The following is an 11220-nucleotide window of genomic DNA, read 5'->3' on the forward strand; positions in this document are numbered from 1 at the left end:
CTCCAATGAAAATGTGCTGTGATATACAGATTTTACGATCCATACTTCAAAATACTTCGAAGATCATTTGTTTACCAAAGGACTCATAAATAACAATGCAAAGAAATTCTCGTTATATTATAGAATACAACATAATAACATAACATAAGATGAATAACCATGAAAGATGTATACCTATAAAGTAAATAGTTACAAGAGTAGACCTTGTAGATTATACTCCGCGAGCATTAACTACAATAAAAATATCTTAAGGTTTAAAGATATTGCGGCCCATTCTTCCAAATACATTGCATTGGAGTCCATTGATATGCCAATGGACACCCAACTAGCAACACATAGAGATACTCGTAATATTATGAGGTGCAACAGACACAATCGTGAAACAATTATGCCGATAGAGTGAAAAGAAAATAAAAGTAGAGCCTGTAGACCTTGAAGGTTTTAATTCCTGAATAGTTTGGAAAGCCTGGAACATCCCATGAATGTGCCAAAAGTATTATATTTGTGCACTGAGGCTCCATCAGCAGTGTAGACTACTTTCCTCAAATATTTTCTTGCGATTAAAGCATGATACACTACGTAGATATCGTAACCCAAACTTCAAAGTGTATTGGATGCTATTTGTATTTCACGAAATGTTCGACTACCACAATATCAAGTTGCTTGTAGCATTGCGAGGTCTAATGGACATCAAAGTGACTAAATTTCTTTAATAGAGTGAACACAAATGACGGTAGATCCAGTAGATGTTAAGAGAGTGAATTCCAGAGTGGCTTGGATGACCTAGATCACCCAATTCATGTATACATGTATGGTATATACCATGAGATTTCTAGGGGTGCCGTGGACTATGTTCTGTGATCATTCATCGTGTATAAAACTTGGTTTAGAATGTTGGATTTGTGACACAAACTTCGGGGTACTTTGGAGGCCTCAGAATAGCTCTGGGATGAAAACTTCAACAGACTACGATGGGTAGTGTTGCATTGCATGTCAAGGATCAGTCAAAACTAGTAATGATTAGCAAAACGATGAAATTTGAGCAAATTTGAATTTAAAGGGCTCAAGGGCTTGTGCAGTCTCAATTTTCAACCAAATGAGCTCAAATTTTGGGAGAAGGCATAGAATCTGGTTACAAATCGAATAAGCGGTGTGGAGCAAAAACGATTTTTTGAACCACGCTAATACGTATGTATGTAGTTTGCTATGCTCTAGGTAACATGCCATACGAGACATGGTACGTTGCATAGTGTTGGGAATAACATTTGTTTTTGTTCATCTTCTATGCATTTCCAATCAACGGTACCATGTGCAACAAGTATGCAACGGTTCACTGGGAATTTATCATGAACTCGTCTTGACTGCGTATTTTGAGCCTGCAACACATACCAAAGCAGGCAGATACCGTGTGATTGTGCGGCAGTAATCCCAGGTTGATATAGCATGGCAAGAATCATCAAATATATGTATTTTTTTCCTATGAATCATTGTCCCATATATTCAATTCACTAACAATTTTAAAAACACGCTATTTCTCCAAGTTCAATGAAGAAAACAAGCCAGAAATGTCTGCATCAGGCTAACAATTTTTTTTTGCAAGAGTCATGTACTCAGTATGTATGTATGTTAGCACAAGGTTCAGCAGTCAGCACTGGCACAAAGTCACACCGCTCAAGGGTACTATACGCATATCGTGCCTCCTTCGACATCACAAGTTGCATTTCACGTTTCAAAATTCTACCTCTACCGCAATAGCAGTGTTCAACTTCGAAATGGATATCAATTTGCTTCCCACGGAGCTGCTCCAGGAGATCATGTCCTACCTGTGCTTCGAAACGCTGAAAGTGGCATCGCTGGTTTGTCATCGGTGGCACCAGGTCTCGGAAAGTTTCATCATTCGCAATGGGCAGCTTCTTATCACCGAGTCCGCTGCCAATGATTTGAACGTGATTCGAAACTGTGTGCGGAACTACCGAGTTATTTGGATCGCCCGAATGGAAGAATGGTCGAAGCTGCAGACGGTTATGGCGGAGTGCATTCAAAGATTTCCAAATATTAGGAAGCTGTATTTGTCAGGCTGTCTACAGGATTACCTCTATCGGTTCTACAATGCACATCGAAACTGGGTGGAGCAGTGTGAATCATTTCAAGTATCGTTGGATGATAGATTCGCTGACCATATGATTTGCGGACCGGAAGATTTCGAGCTGACACTTCCAAACCTGAAAACCCTGATGTGGTCGGAGTGTTTATACGGAAATGGACAGAAGGCGATCACCATAAATGCTCCGAAGTTGGAGAGTATCTACATTAACGACAGCTTGGATGCTTCTGCTGTGGTTCGAATTCCAAACTGTGATAACATTAAGTTCATCAGGTGTATATTCTACACGAAACATTTCGACGATACCTTTGTAGGAAACGTTTCCAACGTTGAAACATTGATGGTGGACGTTGTCTATGCAAACTGTGATATCAGCTATCTTGTCAGCATGCTTCAGCTGCGGTACCTTAGACTAAGATTTGGAAGTGCGACAAATGCCCTCAAAGACGTGGAATCGATGCACCAATGTCATCAGCTTAAAGTTCTCAGCATCACTATCCAAGATGCAAACTCCGAAAAGGGAGAACTAAAGCTGGACAGGGTGTTAAGAAATTTCAACAATTTGCAAACGCTTGACCTACGAGCAATAGACTTGAAAGTAAACAGCTCAGTTCAAGCAACAAAATTGGAATTCCTCAAACTTAGAGACGTTACCTGTTCAAGCAGTGCCGTTTCACTGCACCTTCCAAGCCTGAAAGTGCTCTCGGTGTCTGTGAATATTTTAAGCAAACTACAGTTCAACGAATGCAGTCACTTCGAAGAACTCTATTTAGACTTGGAGTCTGCGCACTTGAAGCAGTCGCTTGTACATACCGCAATCCCATTCATTCTGAGTCACAAAAGTTTGAAAAAACTTGTCCTATTCAGAAGCAACTATCAAGCCAACAGAATCGTAGACAGCGCCAAATACGAATGCAAGGATCTTGGGCTGGAACATTTGGAACTGTACTACCTCGATATAAGTATTGACTTTTTCCGAATGATCTCGTACTGGAAATCCCTAAGAGTGAGTACTCTCCGAAGTCTTACCCAAATGTTATCCTAATAAACTATGTCACAATTTCAGCGCCTCACCATCGTTGCCTGTTCGATCAACTGTCGGGCGATACCTTATTCCATCGTTCACCTGCCCGGAGTGCAGTGGATTACGCTAGACTGTGTAAAACCACGGGGCCCATCGCGGAAGGAGTTTCCTCTGACGTTCGGAAGGGATTGCGAACTGCAGTGCGTATCGGTGTCGTCGGCGCTGCTGTACAGTACGCAGCACCAGCTGGACAGCCACCATCGTCGGTTCGACCCGTTCGCTTGCGATGAAATTGATCCATTACATTGACGATATGTGTGTACTGTTATTGGTTATTTTTGCTGTTAATAAATTATCATTTTTGACCCAAGAGCTGTCCCTCTTTTTTACTGAGTACATACATCAAAATATTTTGTCTTTCTAGACGGCTTTCTCAAAGCCTAATTTTACGAGCCCCGTTTTTCGTTTGTGATTCTGTCGATGGCTGGCATAACGATAACTAAACTGCAGCAGTCATTTTTTTTTACAAAGTCTTTTGCATCCCTTTAAGCATTCAAAACAACTGTGTAAAATGTGAATGCCAACTCACACACAATGTCAAAAACTATGTAACTAATTATGTGTAAGTATAGCCTCAGGGGTTTTAGTAGTGCACCGCGGTGCTCTTGGTGCACCGCGAAGCCTTGACAAGTGCACCGCGGCCTTTCAAAAATTCTGCCTTCGCCATTACCTATTTGATGATAAATTAATCAAATGAATGAGAACAAGAGAAACTCACGGTTGGAGCGGACCTGGTGTGGTGGTTAGAACACAAGACTATCACGCCGAGGACCTGGGATCGAATCCCACTCCCGACATACTCACAAAATGTGGGTTCTTCCTTCCGAAGGGAAGTAAAGCGTGGGTCCCGAGATGAACTAGCCTAGGGTTAAAAATCTCGTTAATACAGACAAAAAAAAAACTCACGGTTAAAATATTAGAAGATACTCCAACGGGCCCGAGAACGAACGAGACGAGAAAAAATCAGAAAGGAATCCATTAGAAACCCTACCGGCCCAGGCATTCACGAAAAATGATGCACCAAATTTCTCGATAGAAATATCATAAGATTTTGTCAAGAGTTTGCCATGGATTTCTACAAAACCAATCATACTAAAAGGAATCTTTGACAACTTCACTGAAAATCTCAGAAACGATCCAGCGATTCTGTGGATTTGCATAAGATCTGAGCTGTGATTTTTTATTTATTTTTTTATTCTTCAATCACTTAACCTAATTAACAGCTCTTTTGTCCGACACGCCACACCGTGAACACTCCTACCGTATGCGTGATAATGTTTGCACCATCGTTAAATAAAATTCCAGTTTAACTTGTGATGACAATGTATTGGTTTTATTTGCATGTATTTAAGCTATAACTCATATCATAGTAGGCTGTGAATAAAAAGTGTTGATTTTCTTAGTTTAACACTTGCATAATGACTAAGTGGCAACCTAGCTCGTGATTTGTCCACGCGCAAATGTCGAAAAGTATCCGTGGTAGTGTCAAAGTCAAGATTAACAATTTTTGAATTTATTTTTTTATTTTGACATTGCCTCATGGTGTAGACATTGACACACAAACAAAAGTTATAATAACTATTGATTCTGGAATTTGGTACGGATCGATAGTTTTTCGGAAATCGAAAAAAACGGAGGTTGCGTTCGGGCAAATCCAAGACTTTCTTATATGGCACTACTCGTAGCTCCTGGATGCCATTGGTAATAATGTAAGTTTTTTTTCTATGGTCGAAGGATCATAAAAGCCACCGTAATTTTCCTTTTCGATATGCCATGCCGTTAAGTCGCTGATTTCGCGTTTCTTTGCCATTTTTCTCATTGAGCGCATATAATTCACCCAAATCTTATTTTTGGAGGCAGCGATAGCTTTCTTAATCCATGTTAACCTTGGACGACCAGTGGACACCTTCAGGAATAGTTGCCCTAGCTTTTTTTCGGTCTAAGACTGTTTTACGGTTCCCCTGAACACTCCTGAAATGTCTTTTTTAACATTTGCGCGTGGACAAGTCCCGACAACCGCTGCTACCCCTTCATGGTGCAAATTTTAAACTTAAGAAATCGGATTTTTTTACCCGCAGCCTACTGTGATATGAGTTTGAGCTTACGTGCGTGCAATAAAAACCAAGACATTGTGTATACAGGTGATATGGGCACCGACGAACTGACGTGACTCTCGAGCTCAGCACATGACCGAAGAAATAAAACGATCAATTCAAAGGCCAGTGGTCGCAAATGTCAAACTGTAAGTGACGTTTGTCAAAATGACGACGCCTATGCAAGCGTCGCCTTGTTCGAAATTGTAAACAAGAACACGTGATAGCTGGTCATATGAGTCTGCGGCTTGGTCGGCACTCCGAATGTAACATTTTACGGTTTACTAATGCATTTGAGTGTAAAAATAGAGAAAGTTATGTTCAGTCGTAGTTAAATGATACCATTATTAGTAGCTGATACCATCTGCATGCTATACTTTTCTCACCCACCGGATTCAACGGACGTTGCGACGACAACGTACGTTGCTGCTGCTCTTGTTACCGCTTCGATATCGAGTGCTCGGCCGTCCACTATTTCATGTTTTGTACAGAAAAATCTCACAAAATTGAGCCCTTATTTGTTCAAGGAATAGAAAATATTGCTTCAGGAACAATTACTTTGGATATTATCGAGGATATTATGATGAAATGATAATGTTTGTATTGACATAAAATTAGCCGAATAGCAACACAACGAGGAAGGGAGCGTTCACGAGGGCGACGCCGACGACGCCACGAAATGTAAACATGCACTCTTAAACAAATCCAAAAAAGAATGAAAATCTGTGTGATTATTTAGTGTTCAGCACTTACAAAAAAGCTACATTTACAATAGAATTAATTGATTTTGCTTTTTTTCGACAAACATGAGGAGTATTTGTAATTATAGTCATTTTAAAGAGCATCGTTCGACGTAGGAAAATCTTCCCATTTCAACACATGTATGTGCGATATTATTTAAGAGTGCTCGATGTTGTCCGGTCAATATACTTCTGAACGAAAATCAACAGATGGCGATAGTGTTTCAACGGTTTTTAATTTAAACTTTTGGACGCGCATTCCACGACACATTGCACTAGCCACCACGTCAGTTTGTCGGTGATATGGGTACCTTATTTGTACGAAGGTGCAAACATTATCACGCATACGGTATGTCACGAAACCATCTCTCTTTCGGCATAGATGCCAATCCACAACACACTCGCGTTTGTGTCCACTAAGTACAAGTGAGAGCTATCGCACCCAGCAAACAAACTGCTTGGTGGCTAGGTATGCGGAGTGCGAGAGTAAAGGCTGGATCACAATAGCGCGCTGAGGATTTGTATCTGGAGAATTTTCAGGAAAAATCCTTGAAGGGTTTTCTAGAGGAATCCTTGGAGAATTTTCTGGAGGAATCCTTTGAAGAGTTCCTGGGAGAATCCTTGGATGAATTCCTGGAGGAATACTTTGAGGAATTCTTGAAACTCCTGGAGAAATCCTTGGAGGATTTCTTGGAATATTCCTTGGAATTGGAAGTTTTCCTAAAGGAATTATTGGAGGATTTCCATGAGAGGATTTCCTGGAAAAATCCTTGAAGGGTTTTCTAGAGGAATATCTGGAGAACTTTCTGGAGGAATCCCTGTAGAATATTCTGGAGGAATCCTGGGAAGAATTCCTGGAGGAACTCTTGGAGAAGTCCTTGGAGGATTTCCTGAGAGGAATTCCTGGAGAAATCCTTGGAGAATTTCCAGAAAAACTCCTTAGAGGATTTCCAGAAGGAATTATTGGAGGATTTTCTAGAGGAATCATTGGAAAATTTTCTGGAGGAGTCCTTGGACAGTTTTCTGGAGGAATTCTAGGAAAAAAAAAACCTCGAGGATTCTGTTCGCGCCCAAACTGCACGCTCCGGAACTAACGATCGAAGCAACCTCCATCTTTTTGATGTACTTGTTTTGCTATTATGTATGTACTATAGTTATATAAGCAATCGCCATAGCTACAACTAGTTCTCGAAGGTTCCAAACAGCCCGACCTGGCTAAGGGTCTAGTAATAAATAGAGTGTAACCAATATCCGTCTTCTTTCATTGTGAAAGACCGTCCTCAAATCCACCCAAATCCCTGAGGCAACCCGGAGCCTTAACAGATTCCTTGGAGGAATTCCTGAAGTAATCCTTGAAACAAATGAGGAATCCTTGGAGCAATTCTCAGAGGAATTCTTGAGAAGTAATCCTTGAAACTAACCCTGAGAAAATTCTTGTGGGAAACCCTAAAGTAATCCTTGAAACGAATCCTGAAGAAGTTCTTAGAAGAACTCCCAAGGGAATCCTTGGGATATTTCCAGGAGTAAGCCTTGGAAGAGTTTCTGGAGGAATCTTTGGAATAATTCCTGGGGGAATTCTTGGAAAAACTCTTGGAAGAATTCCTGAAAGAATTCTTGGAGGATTTCCTGGATGAATCCTTGGACGATCTCCCGTCGGAATGTTTGCAGGAATTCCAGGGAAAATTCCTGGAGGAATCCTTGAATCAAATTTTGAAGAAATGGAATAATTCCTGAAGGATTCCTTGGAAGAATTCCTTAGAGAACCCTTGAAGGATTTCCTGGAGCAACTCTTGGAGGAATCCTTGGAGAAATTCCTGGAGAATTTCTTGGAAGAATCCCAATAGCTATCCTTAAAAGAAACTTTGAAGAAATTTCTGGAGGAATTTCTGAGGGAATTCATGGAAGAATTTTTTATGGAATCCTTGGAAAAAAGGATGATTGTAATAATTCTTGCAAAAATGTTTTCAAGATCTTTTCCAAGGACTCTTTCATGAAATTCTTCATTAATTATTCCACGGATTCCTTTAGCAATTCCTTCAGGAATTGTTAAAATAGCTTTTCTATTGTTTTGCCCAAAAATGATTGAAGGGTTTCATCGATATGTTTTTCAACATTCCACCAGGAATTCTCCCCTGCATTTTTTTCCAAGACTTATTATGAGGCCTTCTCCGAATATCTTCCAAGGCTACTTCCAAAAACTCCTCCATATTTTTTTTTCAGAAATTCTTCGCTGATACTCAGGATTTTTATTCTTTACGGCAGTGGTCACCAAACCGTGGCCCGCGGGCCACATGCGGCCCTCGACCAGGTTTTGTGCGGTCCACGAACTGATTTCGAAATGTATTAGGAAGTGGTCCACTCATGGATTCCGTAATAAAAATCAGAAATTTCACCATATTTTAAAACTTTCATGAGAATAAATATTAACTACTGAAATTTTTCCAATACCATCATATCATGGAGAGTTTTTCAAAAAAAGAAGAAGATTTTTGAAAATTTCCCAAACTGTAAAAGGCTACTTTTTTGAATTTTGTTTCGAAAATATTCGAAACTCTTGTTAAGAACGATGTGTTTCGCATAAATAATGAGTTTAGGCTAAATTTCACAGGTTGTGTGTTATGGATTTTGGACTTGTGGCAGAATTGATTGATTTGTCTTTATTAAAGAGACTTTCAGCTTGTGGTAGAACTCGTTATTAGTAGGGTATGTGTTCCATCATTAATCTCACGCTCACATATTCATCCTATTTGAAAACAAGCGATTACGGCACCGATTGATTCCGTTCTTTTTGTTTTCATGGGTGCTCACTTCTAACAAAAAATACAAAAATAAGAAACAAAACAAACAGCGCTTCAATCCTTTGTTTTTCGTAGGATGAAAATGGGAGCCACATGCTTAAGAAGGGAACCAATACCCTAATTTGTTTATTTTCACAAAATAAAATTAAAATAATTTCCATTTTGTATCCATCTGCGAAAAAAATTCCTTCCTATATATACTTTATATTCAGCCACAGAGAACAGACATCCAGGCTAGAACAAATTTCATTCAGAAAGTTGTGTAAGGATTTGGATCTTCACTTGAGTTGCAAACCAATTATGCAAACATTTATTCGACACTTTTTTCAACACATACTCTTGTTCAACTGTCAGCGCTTTTATAGAACACTTGTTAAAATGGCATGCTTATTAGTGGTTCTGAATTGTTACTTGGGAAGCTATTGACCCATCTGGATAGAATCAGTAACAACTGTTCAATTGAAAAATCCCCTCACGTGTGACGTGACGCGTTGACCCCAAACAAAAAAGTTCATCGTTTTCGCTATCAAACATGTGACACACCTACCACCAGCACCGCGGTCAGTTCATCGCAGCCTTATCATGGGCACAGTCACGGTACACCTTCCTCCGGAACTTTGGGACCGAATTTTCGACTTGTTGCCATTCAAGGACCAGCTCGAGAAGGCCACGGTATGCCGCGCGTGGAACGACCGCGTAGCCCGATGGGCCACCTTACGCCTCACGTGTCCCACCGCCGCCAGAAGCGAGGAACACCTTTCGACCATTCGGCATTCGTTGCGAAAGTACAGGAGCTTCTCGGCGGAGGCGATTCGCACCGACGAGGACTACCAGTGTTTCCAGAAAGCTTTAGAAGAGTGTGAACGTAAGTTTTGCGTGCAACGGTTTCGGTTTTGGTACGTGACTGGCGCAATTTTCGAACGGTTAATGAAAGAGCACTACGAGTGGTTGCGGTCGGCACGATGTATTGTGGTGAATTTGTGCGAAGAAGAACGGTTTCCGGTACACGTTTTACGTGATTTAACGTCTCTTCGGGAACTACGATTGCTGAATGTGAGTGACACGTCAGTGGATTGGACTTCGATTGAGGATCGATTTGAACACATCACGAAGCTAACAGTAGACGCAGCGTGGTATTTCAACGACGAAGCGCTGGAGCAACTTGTGGAAGCAATTTGTAGATGCCGTAATCTAACTGAATTAACCCTTCGTTCGAACGATACAACGAATTTGGCAAAGCTAGCGGAATCTCTTAGTAAACTGGAAAAACTATCTTTAATGGGTATGCACATAAGACTGGCGGAGGATTCGTTGCGATTCCCTTATTTAAAATACCTCAACTTTGACATCGGATCGTTTGTGTTCGATAAACCATGTCTGTTCGTTCAGGCACCGCTTCTGCAGACTCTACTGATAGCCAAGCGAACGATTCCTTTCGTAAAGTTTCCCGAAAGCACCAGACTTTGGCGGCTGCACTTGTACGGTTACAGCCTGTCGGTGGCGCATCCCTGTTTCACGACGGTGAAAGACCTCTCGCTAACGACGTGGGAACCGGCCAACCAGGAAGCGGTCGTGGAAGAGATTCAGCTGTTTCCCAACGTGGTGTACCTATCGGTGAAGCTCAAATCAAAAGACTGCAATATAGTAGTACCCGATGCTGCCATTTTCCAGCACATGACCCGACTACATTTGAATAACTTTGTGCTTTCGATGGAGTTTTTCCAGAATGTTGCTAGGGCGAGAATGCTTGAGGTAAGTAGTTATTGCAGAATTATTGATCTATAAAAGGCAAATAACTAATAAGCGTTTGTAACACACTTTTCTTTTAATGATATTGACAAGCATCCGTAACAACCACAATACTCGGTTTGCGTCTGCCAACCAACTCATTAAAACATTACGTTGCTTTCCTTATCCATCGTTTAACAAGAATCAATCAACCAAACACATTAATTGCAAGTTTCATACTAAACAGTCTTTCCTTCAATTCAACAGCACCTATCCCTGGAGGAATGCAACTTTTTCCTGTACTCTCCGGACGCTGACGACGAAGTCCCGCTTCAATTATCACATCTCAGTTATTTCAACATCAAACGCGTATCGATGCCCATGACGGTGGAAAAGTTCCCAATCATCGGCAACGAGGACCAACCGCCCGTCGTAATGGTGGACAAACTTCGTACGCATCTCTGGCGAAGCGATCGCTTCAATAATGTGTTCAGTTCCCGGCGCGACTGATCAACTGGCAGCACTGACTTCCGTACTACGAATACAGTTATTTTACGCTACCGCGCACAAACGTAAACAAGCGCACTTCATTCATACTTTTGTCGTTTTCATGAATCAAAATGAACTCCGCGCGGAGGTGAACACGCAAACAGCTGTTTTGTGTCAAATGCGG

At 41.0% G+C, this 11220-nt stretch overlaps 2 protein-coding genes across 2 annotated transcripts; both read left to right on the top strand.

Annotated features, from left to right (window-relative positions):
* Window positions 1-1578: 1578 nt before the first annotated feature.
* On the top strand, window positions 1579-3500 carry LOC109421291 (uncharacterized). The gene is made up of 2 exons (XM_019695790.4): window positions 1579-3110; window positions 3171-3500. The coding sequence occupies exons 1-2, from the start codon at window positions 1605-1607 to the stop codon at window positions 3435-3437; spliced, it is 1773 nt and encodes a 590-aa protein (XP_019551335.4). The 5' UTR covers window positions 1579-1604; the 3' UTR covers window positions 3438-3500.
* Window positions 3501-3746: 246 nt separating this feature from the next.
* Window positions 3747-11058, top strand: LOC109421292 (uncharacterized). Its single transcript, XM_019695791.4, has 3 exons — window positions 3747-3750; window positions 9373-10571; window positions 10815-11058. Exons 1-3 carry the CDS (start codon window positions 3747-3749, stop codon window positions 11055-11057), a joined length of 1446 nt encoding a protein of 481 aa, XP_019551336.3. The 3' UTR covers window position 11058.
* Window positions 11059-11220: the final 162 nt, after the last annotated feature.

Source organism: Aedes albopictus, chromosome 2 (assembly GCF_035046485.1).
Source record: "Aedes albopictus strain Foshan chromosome 2, AalbF5, whole genome shotgun sequence".
Classification (NCBI taxonomy): Eukaryota; Metazoa; Arthropoda; class Insecta; order Diptera; family Culicidae; genus Aedes; species Aedes albopictus.